Genomic DNA, 19139 nt, shown 5'->3' with positions numbered 1-19139 from the left:
TGGGTCTCTAATATTGTTGAGCATCCCCAAGTTTTCCATGAAATGTTTTTTTGTTAACATTAGACAGCAGTAAGAATTTTGTTTGTTAAAAACGACAGGAAAGAATATAATTTTTAAGCTCCATTGATCTTAAAAGATAAGAATTTAAATAGAATTTTGAGTTCTTCTACCTGACTTAGATAAGTTATGAGTCTTTCTATTGCTTGGCTTGTTGGTTTCTTTTTCTTTAAGAGTGCCAATTATATTATTTACCATTATGACTTTGGATACATTTTAGTAGTTATTTGTGTATGTGTATATATAAAATTAGCTTACATTCAGAGTATCTTTTTTGAAGTTGGCCACAGCTGATGAAACAGACCTAAATTGTCCTCATTATAAATCTTATATGTAATTTACAGTTTTAGTGAAGTTTCAAGGCAGGACTTTATGGATAAATGAATGCATTGTAAAGTGACTTTTCTGTCTTTTAGTCCTGTCAGCCCTCCTGTCGTGGATCTCAGAACCATCATGCAAATTGAAGAAAATAGACAAAAATGTGGAGCTACACCAAAGACAAATGTCGGGTTAGTTTAAAAAATGATAAAAAAGCAAAGACCATGTTGTATTGTAGTTCTTCCCTAAAGAACTGGAAATACATACTGGACCTTTCTTATTATTTTTTTGCATTTTATGTTCAAGTTAATTAAAAGCTCTTTTCTAGATAGTTCAGCCTCCATAACATATTATCTAATAATGAGCTAATGACTAAGTTGGGTTGATAGTCTAGCTCTTGTGGAATACAGTATTAAATGCCAGAAACTTGACTTTCAAATGATAATTGTGGACTAGTTCTGATGCAAGTGTATTAATAAGTAGGAGACTTGATCACTGATAGTATAAACTAATACTATCATTGTTGAAGCTTGTGACTGTTTTGATTAAATAGTAAATTTACATCAAATAAACAGAAAGCAATATAATTACCTATAAGCTTCATTAAGCTCTGGTAATTGGTTTAATTTAATTTCTAGCAAAATGATTTCTTATGGAATTAAACTTTCTCAGAGGTAGTGAAACTAATTGGTTTAACTTAACTTAATTTCTAGCAAAATGATTTCTCCTGGAGTTAAACTTTCTCAGAAGCAACGAAAAATGATTGCAATGACTACCAAAGAAAATAATTCAGGAATGAACAGCATGGAAACAGCTTTAACTGTTCTTCCAAAAACCTCAAAACCAGCACATGCATGGTATGGTCTTATTTTTAATAAAATAAGCATAGATCTGTGTATATTAGTATTTAAGGTAGTTCTTGGCTTCTGGATCTTATTTTCCCATCTTCTCAAACATTTCATTTTCCTCTTTGTTTTTAGTTAAAAACTGTCCCTTGGGAAATAAAGACAACTTTCTTTTTGTTTGTTTTAACAAGTACATCATGGTTTTCAAATGTTTTTCATATGTAGGTATGTTATTTTTGGTATTTTAATTAGTGTTTATTGAGAAAGGATTTTAATGGAGCATTCATTTTTTGTTTTCTGTAATAATATACAGTGGTGTGGAAAAGTAGGTTAACAGTTGTAAGTAAGTACATGAAACACAGTTTATTCTTATAATATTATTTATTATTGTATTATTTGAGCCCTTATGGGATTGCACTGAAGTGCATTGTGCCACTTGACATTCTTTTGAGTTAATAAAACTATTGTAATAATCATAATCTGCATGTCTTTTTTCATATGAAGAACTGTAAGCCTACTTTTCCCAATGAATGCCTGTATATTACAGAAAAATATGATAAAAGCAAACTTTTTTTAACCATCTTAATTTCTTTGTCCTTCTGTGTACATCATGAATATCTCTACATTCTTATAATCAAAGATTGTCATTATTTCTTTTTTAAGCAGAGCCATTTATGTAATATTGTATTATATAAATTTTCTCCATTAGAATTTACCCATAATGGAGCATTAATAGAAATAATCTTCCAAGAGGTCAGATAGCAGTTTTGAGATGTGCAAAATAGATTGTACTTTCTGCTTCTCTCCAATTCTTCTTTTCTTCGTAACCAATAAATTGGAAAACTACCCAGGTGGTATGAAGGGGAAAGAAGGAGATAAGTACAACCTTGTTTCTCATAAGCATTGAATAGAATTTTGGAGGCTACCATTGGGTTGGGGGAACCCTTTCACTGCTTCTAATATCACATTTTTCTTTTTGTAAGAGGAAATATTTTTCCCAATTAAGGTGTAAATTGTTTTGAGAGAGTGACAATTCATTTTGAGTGTCACCAATGGGACTAAATCAGTGTTTTTTAGTCACTAGTAAATCTAAAGCATGATCACAGGAAAAGAAACAAGAGGTAGGAAAGCCCAAGTAAAAAGAAAAGAAAAGTAAAACTTTAGAGAATGGGTTTAGTAGAATGTTTTAATTTATTGATATTAAATAAATGAAAAATGCAAGGCGTTCTTAGTTTTGGTCATAAAGCAATTTATAAGACTGATTTGGTCACTGCTTCTTAGGGTTTATGGCTTAGCTCTTAAAACATTGAGTTGTGTTTTCCCTAATCAAAAATATGGAAAAGATTAAAAAAAGCATTCTCAAGATACTAAATTTACTATAATTTGAGAGAATTAACTAAACACATGAGAAAGCTTTGGGCCTTTAGGCTTAGTGATACAAGTTTAGTCATGCTGTCAATGTTTTCTTATTTAAAAACAAAAAGTAAGTGAACAAAAAAAGGAACAAACAGTGATCACTGAAAGTAGGCAATCTGGCTAATGGACATGCTGAATTTCTTGAGGTGGAATTTCAGCCCCAATGAAAAATTTAAATCAAATTAAAACACATAGTTTAAAATTTGATAGTATGGTAGTGTTGCAAGGCTTATAATGAGAGACAGCAGCCCTCTGCCACAACCCTTCCCTTTTATGTCTGGTTAATTAAGATTCTTGGTAGTCAAAAGTATGATTATATTTCCTTGTTTTACACTCTTCTAATTTATCCCCAAGAATAACTAATTTCTTCAATTTTCTCCTGGCTTTTTATGTGCTCATCACTAATTTTCCCCAAAACTCTAAAACATAACTCTTTCCAATGTGGTGAAACATGTCAGGTAATCTTTCAGTTTTGCTTGTTTTCTTGGGGTTATTGCTCTTAGAGCCTTGTGTTCTTTGGTCTGAAATGGGTCTTTCCCAGTCTTGCTGAATATGTCATCCTGAGTCTTCCCTTAACTGTCATCCAAGGAATTTCCCTGCAATATTTGATCCCCAGTTTCCTAGATCCTGTGTTTTTTTGTTTGTTGATTTACTCCTTGTTTTGATACAGCACAGCTCCAGTAGTTTTCTGACAAAGGATGTATAGATAGGATTTATATTTTTGGAGCTGTCATATCTATGAAAATGTTTTTATTTTCTTCATTCTTGACTGGTAGATTGAAAAGAATTCTAAGTTGGAAATCATTTGTAGGGAAGTCTAATGCAACTTCAATTCCTAACTTTTTATATATTACCAGTTTCTTCCTTGCCTGCCTTTTTTCCTAAAAGCATAAAGTTTTTTTTGTTTTTCTTTTTTTATCCCTGGTATTCTGAAATTTACAGTAATGTACCTTGATTCTTTTTTGTTATATTGTGCCGCCTACTTGGTGGGCTCTTTATGTTCTTAAGTCTTTATATTCTAGGAGCATATTATATACTATTTGATACTTTTCGCTGTTTTTTTGAGAATTCACATTAGTTGGTTGTTGCTCTTCCTGGATATCTCTAGTTTTCTTATTTTTGCTCTTCTACTGGCCACATAATTGTCTTCTGATTCTACCTTCTAGAACATTTCTCATACTTTTCTTAAAACCCTCTACTGAATATTTTGTTTCAACTATAAAATCTTATTTGCAAAGAGCTCTTTCTTTTTGTTGGTAGTGTCCTTTTCTAGTATCCTATTCAACATTCACTGTTAAAGATACCTGTACTCTATACATTTTTCACTCTTTAGTATGCATTAGGCAACATGTATCAGAATGTTCATATTATTGTTAGTAAAATCCAGTAACTGGAAACAACCTAAATGTTTATAGCAGTAAATGAATAAAATATAGTTTTTTAAATAGAATATATACACTATAATGAAAAATTAATTATATTTCAGCTACATGAATGAGTCTTATCAATATATAATTAAGCAAAAGAAGCCATTCAGCAATTCCGGCAAAGATGGAGGTGTAAGTAGATATACTTCGCCTCCTCACACAACCAAAAGAAGGATAACAACTAATTTAAAAAACAAAAAACTGGAACTTCCAGAAAATCAAACTGTATGAAAGTCCGACAACCAAAGAGTTAAAGAAGAAACATTCATCCAAACTGATAGGAGGGTGCAGAGGACACAGCAAGGCAGTGGCTGGCAAACCAGGCAGTCCCACATTTGCCTGCGGATAAACCAGAAGGACAACTGTGGAGCGAGACAGACTGCACAACCCAGGGTTCTGGCACTGGGAAAAATAAAGCCTCAGAACCTCTGGCTGTAAAAATCTGTGGGGGTTGTGGCAGCAGAATAAACTGCCAGTCTCTTAGGAGAGTCTGTTTGAGGGGCCCGTGGGGCCCTAGAATGTACATAACCCACCTGTTCGGGGGTTATCAGCACCAGGACAGCAACTGTAAGGTCAGCAGTCACTTGTGGGAAGTGGGGAAGTGACTGAAAGCGGGGTGAGAGCTGAGTAAGTGGCATTGTTCTCTCTCTGACCCCTCCCCCACATAAGCACCACAGGGTTGCCCAGCCCTGGCAAATACCTAAAGCTCTGCCCCTCATGGCCCAAATGAAAGAACAAATCAAAACTCCAGAAAAAGAACTAAGCAGCGAGGAGATAGCCCACCTATCTGATGCAGAGTTCAAAACACTGGTAATCAGGATGCTCACAGAAATGATTGAGTATGACCACAAAATGAAGAAGTGAAGGCTATACAGAGTAAAATAAAGGAAAATATTCAGGAAACCAACAGAGAAGTGGAGGAAACCAGGACTCAAATCAACGGTTTGGAACAGAAGGAAGAAATAAACATTCAACTGAAACAGACTGAAGAAACAAGAATTCAAAAAAAAAATGAGAGGCTTAAGAACCTGTGGGACAACTTTAATTGCCCCAACATCCAACTTATAGGGATGCCAGGAGAAGAGGAAGAGCAAGAAATTGAAAACTTACTTGAAAAAATAATGAAAGAAAACTTTCCCAATCTGGCAAAGGAAATAGACATTGAAGTCCAGGAAGCTCAGAGAGTCCTAAACAAGTTGGACCCAAAGAGGAACACACCAAGACACATCATAATTAAAATGCCAAAGGTTAAAGACAAAGAGAGAATCTTTCAAGCAGCAAGAGAAAAGCAGAGAGTTACCTACAGAGGAATTCCCATAAGACTATCAGCTGATTTCTGAAAATAAACCTTACAAACAAGAATGGGCTGGAAAGTATTCAAAAGTCATGAAAAGCAAGGACCTGCATCCAAGATTATCTAGCAAAGCTATCATTTAGAATGGAAGGGCAGGTAAACTGCTTCCCAGATAAGGTAAAGTTCAAAACTTTGTAGGGTGTAGGATAGGGGAGAATGGTGGAAAAGGTACAGGGAATAAGAAGCGTAATTGGTAGGTACAAAATAGACAGGGGGAGGTTAAATATAGTATAGAAAATACAGAAGCCAAACAACTTGTTTGTATGACCCATGGACATGAACTAAGGGGTGGGAGGATGCTGCATGGAATGGGGGTACTGGGCTAGGGGTATAAAGGGGAGAAAAAAATTGGACAACTATAATAGCACAATCAATAAAAATACTTTAAAAATAAAAAAGCCACTCAGCAAAAAAAGGGAAAAAATTATGTTATTAGGGAGGTAGGTCCAAGGGGGTAACTGGATGCTGAGCTCACCCTCTCCTCAAGAACACATCAGATATACACCTATATTTAGAGTAATTCCTCCTGAAAGACAATTGTGAGCCATTTGAATAGCTTCTGCACAAACAAGCAAGAGAGAGAGAGCCTGCCTAGAGAAAATCAGGAACCATGAGAGCTCTCCAGGAGCTGAGGGATCAACCCAGAACCAGAGGAACCAGTGAGTGCTGTTGTTTACACATCCCCTGAATGTGGATAGCAGATGGGAGCTCCATCTAGGATCTTTGGCCAACTCACCTGTAGGGCACTGTGGTGGAATTGCAGCCACCCCTCCTGGAGGAAGATCCAGCAGAAATAAGGGTTCTCTACAGCTTGCATACAAGAGGCCCCTTTATCCAGAGATTTGTCCAGCAGGTACAGCAGAATGCCTTTCCATGTACCCAGTGGGCTGTGCACACAAGGGACCAGCCTCAACAGAGTGCAGAGCTAACAAAATGCTACAGTACCTGCCTACAGGACTACCCTTACCAAAGGACGTGCTGAGATAGTGGGACACTACTGTGTGCCCATATGAGGCTGTCCCACCTGGAGAGAGAGTTTGGAACTAGCAAAATGCTGCAGTACCTGAACACAGGACTGCTCACAAAGAAAGTTTGGAGGTAGTAGGGGCACTGCTGCACACATACATGCCTGTCCTGACTACAACTGTCTTGGTAAATATACAATAATCATAGTGAATGAACCACTTGAAAAAGCTAATAGGAATGTTAAAGACAATAGTAGCAAAATTAACTGTAACTACAATAAATTATCAGGGGACACACAAAACAAAAAACAAAATGACATTAAAAACAAAAGTAGAGAGGAGAGCAAGATGTATCAATACACCTTTTAGAATATGATTGAATTTAAATGACATCTTAAAATAGACGGCTAAAGATACAGGTGGAGATGAACACATACACACTCACACACACCCCTCACGATAACCATAAATCAAAAATATACAAAAAATGCACACAAAAAAACAGAGACTGGATGCCAGTCAAAACATGAAAGAAAACCAATAAATCATAAGAGAAGAAGAAAGGAACTGTGAAGAACAACCAAAAAAACAATTAACAAAATAGCAATAAGCACATACCTATTAATACTTTGCCTGTGAATGGACTAATTGCTCCAATGAAATGACATAGAGTGGCCTAATGGTTTAAAAAGACGTGATCCATTGATGAGCTGCTGACCTGAGATCTGCTTGAGGTTGAAAGACAGACACAGACTGAAAGTGAAGGGATGGAAAATGATACTCTGTGCAAATAGAAATGAAAAGAAAGCTGGAGTCGCAACACTATTCTCAGACAAAATAGACATACCATTTTCAAGGGGCCATTCCAAGATCAGGATATAAAATTGTAAATATCTACACATCCAACATAAGAGCACCTAAGTATATAAAGCAAATATTAATGGACATAAAGGCAGAAATTAACAATAATAGTATAGTAGTTGGGGACTTTAATACTCCACTTAGCTCAGTGGTTAGATCATTCAGACAGAAAATTAATAAAAACAAATAATGGACAAATGCTACTTCAGACCAGTATGACATGATAAACATTAGTGGAGCATTTCATTAAAAGAAAAAAATCTTGTAGATTACATATTTTTCTCAAGTACACATAGAACATTTTTTATGATAAATAAAATAATAAGCCAAAAAATAAGCTTCAATGAATTCAAGAAGATTGAAATTATATCAAGCATATTTTCTGATCACAGTGGTCTGAAACTAGAAATCAGTCACAGGAAGATTGAGAAGAAAAACACAAGAAGTTTAAATAGCATGCTTCTAAACCACCAAAGGATCAAAGAGGAAGTCAGATACTACCTTGAGACAAATTAAAATGAAAAACACTCTATAAAATTTGTGAGATTCAGCAAAAGCAGTTGTAAGAGTAAAGTTTATAGCTATATAGGTCTTAACCTCAAGAGGCAGGAAAATTCTCAAATAATCTAAATTTATAAAGAATCTAGAAAAGAAGAACAATAAAACCCAAACTAAGGGGAAAGAAGGAAGTAAGAAAGGAAGATCAGAGCAGAAATAAATGAAGTAGAAAAATAGAATATTTATATGGAACTACAAAAGACCGTGATAGGCCAAAGCATTCTTGAGAAAGAACACAGTTGGAGATATGCCCTCTGAATTCAAACCACTAATCAAAACAGTATGGTATTGGCACAAAACAGACACACAGATCAATGGAACAGAATTGAGAACCCAGAAAAAAACTTTGCTTATATAGTCAACTATATATATGACAAAGGAGGTAAGAATATACAATGGAGTAGTGACAGAATCTGCAACAAGTGGTATTGGGAAAACTGAACAGTTACTTGCGAAAGATGAAACTGGACCACTCATCATATACAAAAATAAATTCAAAATGACTTAAAGACCATAAAACATAGGTAGTAAACTATTGAAATCAGTATGAGTAAAGTCATTTTTGATTTGCATTTTCAAGCAAGGAAAACAAAAGCAAAAGTAAACAAATGGAACTTCATCAAACTAAAAAGCTGCACAGTTAAGGAAATGATCAAGAAAACAAAAGGACAACTTCCTTAATGGGGGAATATATTCAGATGATGTATACGATAAGGGTTTGATTTCCAAAATGCATTACAAACTCCTACAACTCAATAATGAAACAAACAACTGGCACCAAAGAAATAAAAAGGATCGTAAGAAAATATGAATGGCTATATGCCAACAAATAGGACAATCTGGGTGAAATGTGCAAATTCCTAGAAACATACAATTTTTCAAAACTGAATCAGGAAGACTTCGAGAATCTGGGCATCTGTATATTATTGTATTGTATTTACCACTCCAAGTATTATATTGAGTTGCATTTTTTCCATAAAATGTAAGAAGTCCGTTACATTTTTTTTTTTGTAAAATAAGAGACATTTTTCATTATCACCAATAACTGTATTGATTTGGATATTTCAGTATGTCGGCTATTTCCCACTATTGGCTTCTAGTGGATAGAGGCCGGGTTGCTGCTAAAACATCTTTCAATGCATAAGACAGCCCCACAACAAAGAAGTATTCGGCCAAAATGTCAGTAGTACCAAGACACTTCACAAATCACTTTTGACACATTCAGTCAGTTATAGCACTTTTTCCATACACTGCTCAAATCTTTTCTTGCATTTTTATTGAGTTTTTCCCTTTCTTGAAATAATAAAGCATAGTATACTACAAGTATGTGCTTTCTTCCGTCTTCATTCTTAGAGTGGCTGCACAAAAATTCCCCGATTTTGATGAGTATTAACTTATTTTTAGAGAGGGGAAGGGAGGGAGAGAAGCATCAATGTGTGGTTGCATCTCGCTAGCCCCCTGCTGGGGACTTGGCCTGCAACCCAGGTGTGTGCCATACACTGGGACTCAAACTAGCGACGCTTTGGTTTGCAGGTCAGCACTCAATCCACTGAGCCACACCAGCTAGGGCTGATGAGGTTTTTTTTTTAAATTCACACTGATGTGATGGCTGTCACACGGCAATCTAACAAAATTGTTTTGAGTGAAGTTAAAGACAACTAAGTACAACTAGAACCATCATACAGAAAAAATGTAATGGATTTTTTTTGCCAACCCAATAAAACCACATCTGTAACCTATATAATTTTATTAATGTCACTGCAATAAATTCATTGAAAAAAATGTTTTTACAGGAAAGATCAAAAAATGGGCAGAGGGCATGAAAAGAAATTTCTCCAAAGAAGAACAGTAGACATGAAAAGATGCTTTACAGCACTAACTGATCATCAGGGAAATGCAAAACAAAATCACAATCGATTACCACTTCACACTAGTCAGAATGGCTGTTATTAAAAAGTCAACAAATAACTTGTTGGCGAGGATATAGAAAAGCAGCCCTGGTGCCCTGTTGGTAGGACTGCAAATTGTTGCTGTTACCATGGAAAATAGTGCGCAGATTCCTCACAAACCTAAAAGTAGATCTCCCATATGGCCCAGCAATTCTGCTCCTGGGTATTAATCTGAAGAAAATGAAAATACTAAAAAAAAGGAAAGAAAAAATGAAAATACTAATTAGAAAAGGTATATTTACTGCTATGTTCATTGCAGCATTATTTACAATAAGCAAGATACAGAAGCCACCTAGGCGTCAGTCAATTGACTGATACAGACAAATGCATAAAGAAGATGTGGTATATATACACAATGGAATATTACACAATAATAAAAATGAAATCTTGCTATTTGTGATGCAGATAGACCTACAGGATATTATGCTAAGTGAAATAAGCCAGGCAACAAAGGATAGATGGTTTCATTTATGGAGTATAATAAAAAACAAAACAAAAACAGATTAAAACAAATCAAAGGGATAGTTACTAGAAAGGCAGTGGTGGGGAACTGGGTGAAACACTTGAAGAGGAATGTAGTCACTAGTATTCTGATAAGTTCATATGGTGACGGGTGATTACTAGAATTAGTGGGGTGATAACATTGTAAGGTATAAAAATGTGAAATTACTATATCGCATACCTGAAACTAATATAACATATATTAATTATACTAAGATGAAAAAATTAAAAAAATTAATTTACCATACTCATTTTAAAACCTATATGATTACAGTAATACAAGTTAAAAATACTCATTGATTTAAGTTCTAATTGAAATCTCTTGTGTTCCTTTGTGAAACAGGTGGACTGGTAGTTGTGAATATAGGATGCCTTGGTAGTCTTTGAGGACCCCTAAATGTCAATATCTCTATGTCTTTTATCTTGAGTCTTTCAGTTTCTCTAAAGAGCCTTTTACTTTTTTTATATTGGTTGCCAGCATTTTGTTAGCTGATCAGGGTAAGGAGGTTGGGGTTGTGACTGAGGTTCTCACCATTCGATATACGTTTTCTTATACATTAAAATGAGTATGGTCAATTAATTTTTTGAAAAATTTTTTCGGTGTGTAGACTCTTTACACAACAGTTCAGTCCTTCCTGCCTCTATTACTAGTGATTTTTAATCACATTTTTCTTCTACCAGGATAAAAGAGGTACAGTTTTCTGACCACATGGAGATAGGGAGACTATCTGACATTCTCTTCCACTCCATAAGTAAACTTTAAACTATTTTTTATATTTGCATCCTTATGTCTATTTTAGAATTTTATACAAAAGGTGGGAACCAGTGTTGAGCCTTTTTGGAGGTTCTGGGCTTTACAGTATACCACCATCTCACTTCACTCTAGTTCTTTTCCATCCTCCAAAATTATATTACTAGCTTTAGTCTGCCATTGTCTTAATGCTTTGTTCTGTTTTGCCTTTGTGGGTTTATGCGTTTCTGATGACTTGCCTGTTCACCCAATAGGGATTTCAGGAGAAAGGGTTAACATAGCCATTTATCTGAAACTTAAGACTTTGATTTTCAAGTTTAGGAAAAATTTTTCCCCAGTAATTATTGGTAACATAAGGTCAGACTCCCACATAGAAGAGACTATCTAAATTTCAAAAGAAATCTGTTATGGAATATTAAAGAGAATTCTAAAAACATGGAGAGAAAGATGCCAAAAAATTTGTCTAAAATATAATCAGAGTATTTTTCATTGAAAAATAATTTGGTGATTATGAAATGTAAGAGATATTTATTATACATTTATTTTATGGAAATGTGATTGTAAAATTTAAATACAAACAAATGAATAATGGATTTTAGGACACCAACAAAATGTATTTTGGGATACCAAGAAAATTTATCTAACTGAGCAGTTATAGATAATTTTGTTCTGAATTATCAATGATGTATCTGCATTGCCATAAAATTAATCATTTATGCCCTTTCTATGATTTCTTGCTACTGTAGTTTTGATATCTGAAGGATCTTTTAAAGTTCATTTCTTGTAAATTCTTTTGAATTTATATACTGCTTTTTTTTTAAAGATTTTATTTATTTATTTTTAGAGAGGGGGAGAGGAGGGCAAAAGAGAGGGAAAGAAAAATCAATGTGTGGTTGCCTCTCACATGTCCCTTACTGGGAACCTGGCCCACAACCCAGGCATGTGCCCTGATGGGGGAATCAAACAAGCGACCCTTGGTTCACAGGCCAGCACTCAATCCACTGAGCCATACCAGCCAGGGCTATGTACTCCTTTTATTTGTACAAAACAAATACTTTTTTCATTAAAGAGTGGGCTGAGGTAACTTACTGAAATATGTATGTAAAAATAATATATGTATAATTTATTGTTTGGTTATAGAAATTTTATCCTAAGTTAATGACACAGATTAGAAAACATTGTTAGAAATTTTAAGAACACAGTTACATAAAATGGTTGATTGAGATTCCTGGATTTTGATTTATATTTAGTATAAATGGAAATAATCGTTATTAGGTTAATTTTCTTGAATTCTTAGAGTGCTACAAGTTTAGTATATCACTTGATTTTTAATCAGATATACATAGGGTGTAAATACAGGTAGTTATATGCTTGAAGAAATTAAAAAACAGAACAGATTTGTTTTTCTGACCACACTCCTTGTAAATGTTGGTCTAAACAAAGTTGGTATAATTTAAACTGCTCTTCTTTGAAAAAAATAATCTGATTTATAGACTGTATATACAGAATGTATTCATTACTGTAGTGGTTTATAGTTAAGCTTTAAAAATACTTCTCAAAGGAACATCATCATCCTGATGAATTATCTAATGCAATTTTATTTCCTTAGATGTTTTTATACTATATTTTAATATTAAGGTTAATGTGCAATTAATTAGCAAATTTTCACTACAAATTAGCCCTTTAAGTTTGCTTCTGGCTGCAATAAGGATTTTCATTAGTTTGTTTACGCATTCATTTACCTAGTCCATCTGACTCCTAACATATGGTTGTACTCGTGCTGTTTGCAGTTACATATGACAGTAAAGACAACTGATTCTTGCATTAGAATGAAGTTCTAGCCAGTTGAGTTTTAAATCTAATGTGAAAACACCAAGTGTATATGGGAGTTGGCCACTTTTCATTATCCTGTGTTTTACTTGGAGAAATAGATCTTCAGTGGAAGAATGCACAGTCTTTGTGGTCTGGCTTGATTTATAAATGTAAATTCTTCCAAATTCCATTTAGAACTAGCCTGTAAGTTATAGACTAATTTCAATTAAGTGTTTAGAGCTAAGAATTTTATTCATTAAAGCAAAATTTTCAGGGTGCTTTAGCTGAGAAACAAATCTTGATTAATTCTTTGTGTGTTACAAATATCTACAAATGCTTCTCCATGAAGTTTCTCTGGCTTCTAAGATGGAAAAAAGCCAGAGCCTATGAGTTAGAAAAGTAAAATCACAGGAAATCAGACACTCTTTCAAATTATGGCATGATCAGTGGAAAGAATAGCAGAACTCAATCAAAGAAATCTGCGTAAGATATTTTATAGGTAACTACTGGGCAAGATTGATGAACATGTGAATTTGATCTTTTGGTTAAGTACTGCTAACTATAGATATTCTTAAGGCGATGTTATAAGTAACTTTAAAAAAAAATAACTTAGGATATAGATCACCACATCTAGAAGTTCCCTAATGACCAGAAGGGTGAATCTGATTAACTGTGCTTTTTATACACATCATTGTGAAGTTTCTGTGTTTAGAGAAATGAATTACTTAACAGGAGACAGTCAGTGGATTTTCTGGCAAGAGTATTTTTCGGCATGTTCCCAAAATACTAGTGATACATTGAACTTTACACCAAAGTTACTTTGCCTATAGAAACCTTCAGGTATGTGTACTTTTGGAAGGAGAAAGAAATTGGTAAGGAAATGGGGAGTGGTTATTTTGTATATGTATATAATATTGTTCTGTTTTATATATGTGTTTGGGGGGAAATTTTGTGATAAAGTCAAAGTTAGGAAAGTTTCTTTTGAAGAAGTATTTTTAACATGAATACTAGTAGGTCATGTTTCTGATACAAATCTGTAAAGAAAATTTCTTTCATAATGAGCTAAGATTTTACTTCTAGTAAATCACTTAAATGTAAACACAGCAGTAGAGTATAGTGATTAAGCTGGGGTTCTGAATTTAAATTGTGGAAATGTTACTTGGTAACACTGTGAACTCAGATCAGTTATTTAAGCTTTATCTGTCTTTTCTTGTCCATAAATAGAGCTAAAAACAGTATGTATTGCACAAGGGTATTGTGAATATTTTCACAGTACACATATCAGGACTACATTTAGCACAGCACCATCAATATTGTTTAAACAAATACATAAATGTTACCCATTATTATTTACTTAAAAATAATTTTGTAATATGGTCACATGGTTAACTGATTTCCTTAGCATATATTAAGTTTTTGGTGATTTTTTAAAGAAAAATTTTTATGTGCAGCAGTTTGTGTTCATTTAATCTTTACTGAGTAAATAGAAATTTGGTAAAAAATTTTAGCTAATTTTGTTATGAATGGATGGATGCTTAACTCCTACGTTAACAAAACAAAGTATGAGTCATCATTATTTTCCTCCCATCTTTGTTATCTTTGGCATTTTATAAGGAGTGCTTTGATTTCTTATGGAAGGCAGTGGTAGACTAGAAGGCAAATTATGAGTTCTGTGATCATTAAGAATTGGGTTTGGATCCCAATTCTGCCTAAACTCTTGTGATTTTATAGTTGTTGAGATCTTTGAACTTTGGCTGTACTTTTTTTGTGGTGATGAAAATACTCTGTCAGGATTGTTATTGTAAGGATTAAATGAGATGATACATGTAAAAATCTTTTACAAATACAGTTTGGCCAGAGGCAGGTGCAAATGAGTTATTCAAGCAAGATATGGAAATTTAGAATGTCTTGCTTTTTTATGGGGTACTCCAAATATAGGGGAGGCACAAATAGGTTTACAGCTGTGGTATGTGAAACAGAGTTTACTGTTATGTTAATATTTATTAATTATTGTATTGTTTTCCATATGAATAACTGTAAACCTATTTTTGCCCTACCCTATGGTTTATGAACTTAATCTAGGTGTGGATTTTATGGTATCTTCAAACTATGAATTTAACTTTTGGGGGAAGTATCTAGTTAGCGTTTGTGTTCACTTATTAACATGGCCATTTTGTTTCTGAGTAAATAAAATGGAAAAATTAAAATTAACTAGGGAATTGTTTACATTATTATTGTTCATAATTTTGACTAATGTTACAGATTCTCAAAATGATGCTAAGGGTACAGTGTAGTTCACACAATGTATGAAATAATAATTAAGAGTTTTTTTAAATTATTTTTTCCAAGGTAGTCACACCTTAGGAAAGAAGACATACTAAGCTAGTTAACCAATTATATTGCTTCATATTAGGACTTATGTGTTCTCATTTTCTTCTTTTTCTCATAAACCAAAATAAGTTGGTTTTGTTCGATGTGAAAATTGTGGATAGTGATAGACTCACATGTCATTTCTCTGAATCAGATACTGTTTTAAATGCATAAGTTAACATTTGATCCTCATGACTATTATGATGAAGGAGATGGTATTAGTATTTCCATGTTATTGATGAGGAAACCGAAACACAGAGGTTAGCTAACTTCCCAAGGTCAAAGCTAGTGTATGACAGAGCCAAGATTTGAACTCAGTGTAGCAACAGAGTCTGTGTGCTTAATCCTGACTACCACCCTGAAAAACTGTTTTAAATTCTTAAGATTTTATTTATTTAATTTTAGAGACAGGGGAAGGGTGGGAGAAAGAGAGGGAGAAAAGCATTGATGTGCGAAACATCATCCAGTTGCCCCTCACGCACTCCCAAACAGGGACCTGGTCCCCAGCTCAGGCATGTGCCCTGACTGGGAATAGAACCAGTGACCCATCACTTTGTGGGACAATGTCCAACCCACTGAACCACACAAGTCAGGGCCTTTTTTACATTTTTTATTTTAAAATAAAATATTGATTGCTGAATAAAAAGATTCTGATACCATATAAATCTAAGTATGAAATCTTTGGAAGCTAAAATAGTCTCTAGGTAATTTTTAATGTTTTGCCTGTTTTTTCATGGGTATTGTTCTGAAATTAATTACAATCTTAACTAATACTCAAAGTGTTAAATCTGTGTTGTGTGTAATTGATTTTATGTTTTCTATCGTTTAGATCAACTTAAATTTTATTTCCTCTATTCTATCCATGTAAATTAGGTTTAAATTTTAAATGACTTTTTGAATGACTTTTTGAAACATATATACACTTAGAAGTGTAGTTAAAAGTATATAGGTTGATAGAGTTTCACAAACTGAAAATCTTGTTCAACCAGAACTCAAATCAAGAAGTAAAATTACCAGCATTATTCCACAGAAGTAATGTTTCATCTGCTGAGCTTATTACTTAATTTATTAAGTATAGTTTTTGCTGTTACCTGAGACAGGGTTGTAATAGCTGTTATTAATGGTAATTGCTATCATTAAATATCTATGTTAACTTGAATTTATTGTTTTATCACATAATTTTGATTAGTTCATCACAGTTAACAGCAAAAATCCAACAGTGCATTGAAAACTGTAATTATATAACTTTGTAAAATGTTTAATCTGCATTCTCTCCCTTATGCCCTGTGACATCTAGCAATGACCTTTTTTAAAAAGGAATTTTTTAATGTGATCTCTCTTGTCTTTTACAGGGCATCTCCTCTACATTCATTTTCATCCATGTCAATCCGGGATTTCTTGGTAGAAGGAAAAAAATCTATTACTGGGCATAGTTCAGGAGATCACATCAAAAAAGTTTGTTTTAAAGGAATTGAAAATTCCCAGGCTCCAAAAGTTATAAGGTAATAAAATAAACTTACACATTTTCTACCTTAAAATGTTCTATGGTGGTTTTATTTTCTGAAATAATTTTTAAATATTCATGAGGCAGATATTTTTAAATCGTCTCCTGAAAATAATGTTTATTTATTTTAGTGGAGGGGGAGAGAACCATTGATATGAGACATTGATCTGTTGCCTCCCATATGTGCCCTGACTGGGGTTAGTACCTGCAACCTAAGTATATGCCCAGACTGGGAATCAAACCCACAACCTTTTGGTGTACAGAATGATGCTCCAACCAACTGAACCATGCAGCCAGGGCAATGAGGCAGATTTTTATACATTCTTTTACATTAAGAATTAACGTGTATTTTTGAAGCTTTATTTTTGTATAATTGGCATATAATAAACTGTATGTACTTAAAATATATAATTTGAAGTTTTGGCATGTGCAAATATACCCATTAAAACATCATCAGCCACATTCAAGAGGGTGAATATAACTCATTTTCAAAAGTTTTCTCATGCCCCTTTGTAATCTCTTCCTCCCTTTCCCATCCTTCTGCCCATGTATTTACTAATCTGCTCTTGTCAGTATAGACTATCTTGTATATTCTAGAGTTTTGTATTGATGAATTCATTCATTATGTACATTTTTAAAAAATCTGTTTTTTTATTCAGCATATATTTTGAGATTTATCCAAGTTATTATGTGTATCATTAGTTCATTCCATTTTATTGCTGAGTAGTATTTCATTTATGGATACAAAACAATCTCTTTCTCTGCATCTGATGATGGACCCTTGGTGGTTTCCAGTTTTTTGTCCAGCTATATTTCATGCTGGTTTTTAAAATCCAGTACATTTTCAAAAGCGGTTTTATATTTTAAATTTATACATGTAATCTCTTAAATGGTGTTAAACTTTGACAGTAAAAAATGTTTGTCTAACACATTTAAGTGCCACTTGTACATTACACACACAAATGCATGTATTTTGTGTATATTGCATACATAATTATAAACAAATGTTTTAAAATATACCTGAAATCAGAAAAGTATAAGACATTGAAGAAAGAAATCAAGATACTAATAAATAGAAGCATATATTGTGCTCATGGATAGGAATAATTAACATCATTAAAATGTCCATACCACCAAAGCAAACCTATAGAGCCAACACAATTCCTGTTGAAATACCGATGACTTATTTCACAGAACAAGAACAAATAATCCAAAAATTTGTATTCAGGGTATTTTGAAACACAATTCTGAAAAAGAAGAACAAAGTGGGAGGTATTATACTACCTGATATCAAACTATACAATGTCTGTAGTAATCAAAAAAGCAAGATACTGGCATAAAAACAGACACATAGATCAATGGAACTGAATACAGAACCCAGAAATAAACCCCTGCATATACAGTCAATTAATCTATACTAAAGGGAACAAGAACATACAATGGGGTAAAAGACAATCTATTTAATAAATAGTGTTGGGAAAAATTGGACAGATACATGCACAAAAATGAAACTAAACCATCTTCTTACATATACAAGAATAAACTGAAAATTAAAGACTTAAATATAAAACTGGAAACCATAAAGCTCCAAGAAGAAAATATAGGCAGTAAAAATCTCTGACATTTCTCTTAGCAGTATTTTTTCTAGTATGTCTTCTCAGGCAAGAAAAACAAAAGAAAAAATAAACAAATGGGACTCTTATCAGAATAAAAAGTTTTTGCACAGCAAGGGAAACCATTAACATAATGAAAAGATAGCATAATGAATGAGAGAACATTTTTGTCAATGAAACATGTAATAAGGGGTGAATATCCAAAATGTATAAAGAACTCAGACAACTTAACACCAGAAAAGCAAACAACCCAGTTAAAAAGTGGGCAGAAGACTGAATAGACACTTCTCCAAAGAGGACATACAGATGGCCCATAGACATATGAAAGTTGCTCAACATAACTAATCAGAGAAATGCAAATCAAAATCACAATGAGATAGAACTTCACACCTGTCAGAATGGCTCTCATCAGTAAACCATGCGAGAACAAATGTTGACAAGTGTGTGGAGAAAAGGGAATCCTAGTGCACTGTTGATGGGCGAGCAGATTAGTACAGCTACTGTGGAAAGCAGTGTGGAGGTTCTTCAAAAAATAAATGGAATTGCCTTATGATCAATCAGTTCTACCTCTGGGTATATATCTGAAGAAAACCCCACACATTAACTCAAAAGAATATATGCACCCCTATGTTCATTGCAGCATTATTTATAATAGTTAAACTATGAAAGCAACCCAAGTGCCTATCAATAGATGAGTGGATAAAAAAGCTGTAGTATATGTATACAACAAAACTCAGCTATTAAAAAAAAGTGAAATCTTACCTAGAGGGTATTATGCTAAGTCAAATAAGTCAGAGAAAGAGAAATACCATATTATTTAACTTATATGTGGAATCTA

The 19139-nt window shown here is 33.5% G+C and overlaps 1 protein-coding gene across 3 annotated transcripts in view; it reads left to right on the top strand.

Moving 5' to 3' along the window:
- The window catches only part of IBTK (inhibitor of Bruton tyrosine kinase), a 122083-nt gene that overhangs the window by 55867 nt on the left and 47077 nt on the right, over positions 1-19139 (top strand). For all 3 annotated transcript variants that reach the window (XM_054569658.1, XM_054569657.1, XM_054569656.1), the window contains exons 24-26: positions 474-566; positions 1089-1232; positions 16537-16686. In XM_054569658.1, the coding sequence (XP_054425633.1) occupies positions 474-566; positions 1089-1232; positions 16537-16686 (387 nt within the window). The remainder of the gene's footprint in view (positions 1-473; positions 567-1088; positions 1233-16536; positions 16687-19139) is intronic.

The sequence above is a fragment of the Pteronotus mesoamericanus genome, unplaced genomic scaffold (genome assembly GCF_021234165.1).
Source record: "Pteronotus mesoamericanus isolate MK-2021 breed Mesoamerican mustached bat unplaced genomic scaffold, CSHL_Meso_final contig_20, whole genome shotgun sequence".
Classification (NCBI taxonomy): Eukaryota; Metazoa; Chordata; class Mammalia; order Chiroptera; family Mormoopidae; genus Pteronotus; species Pteronotus mesoamericanus.
The sequence above is the reverse complement of the archived record's forward strand: the minus strand, read 5'-3'. Positions and strand labels throughout refer to the sequence as shown.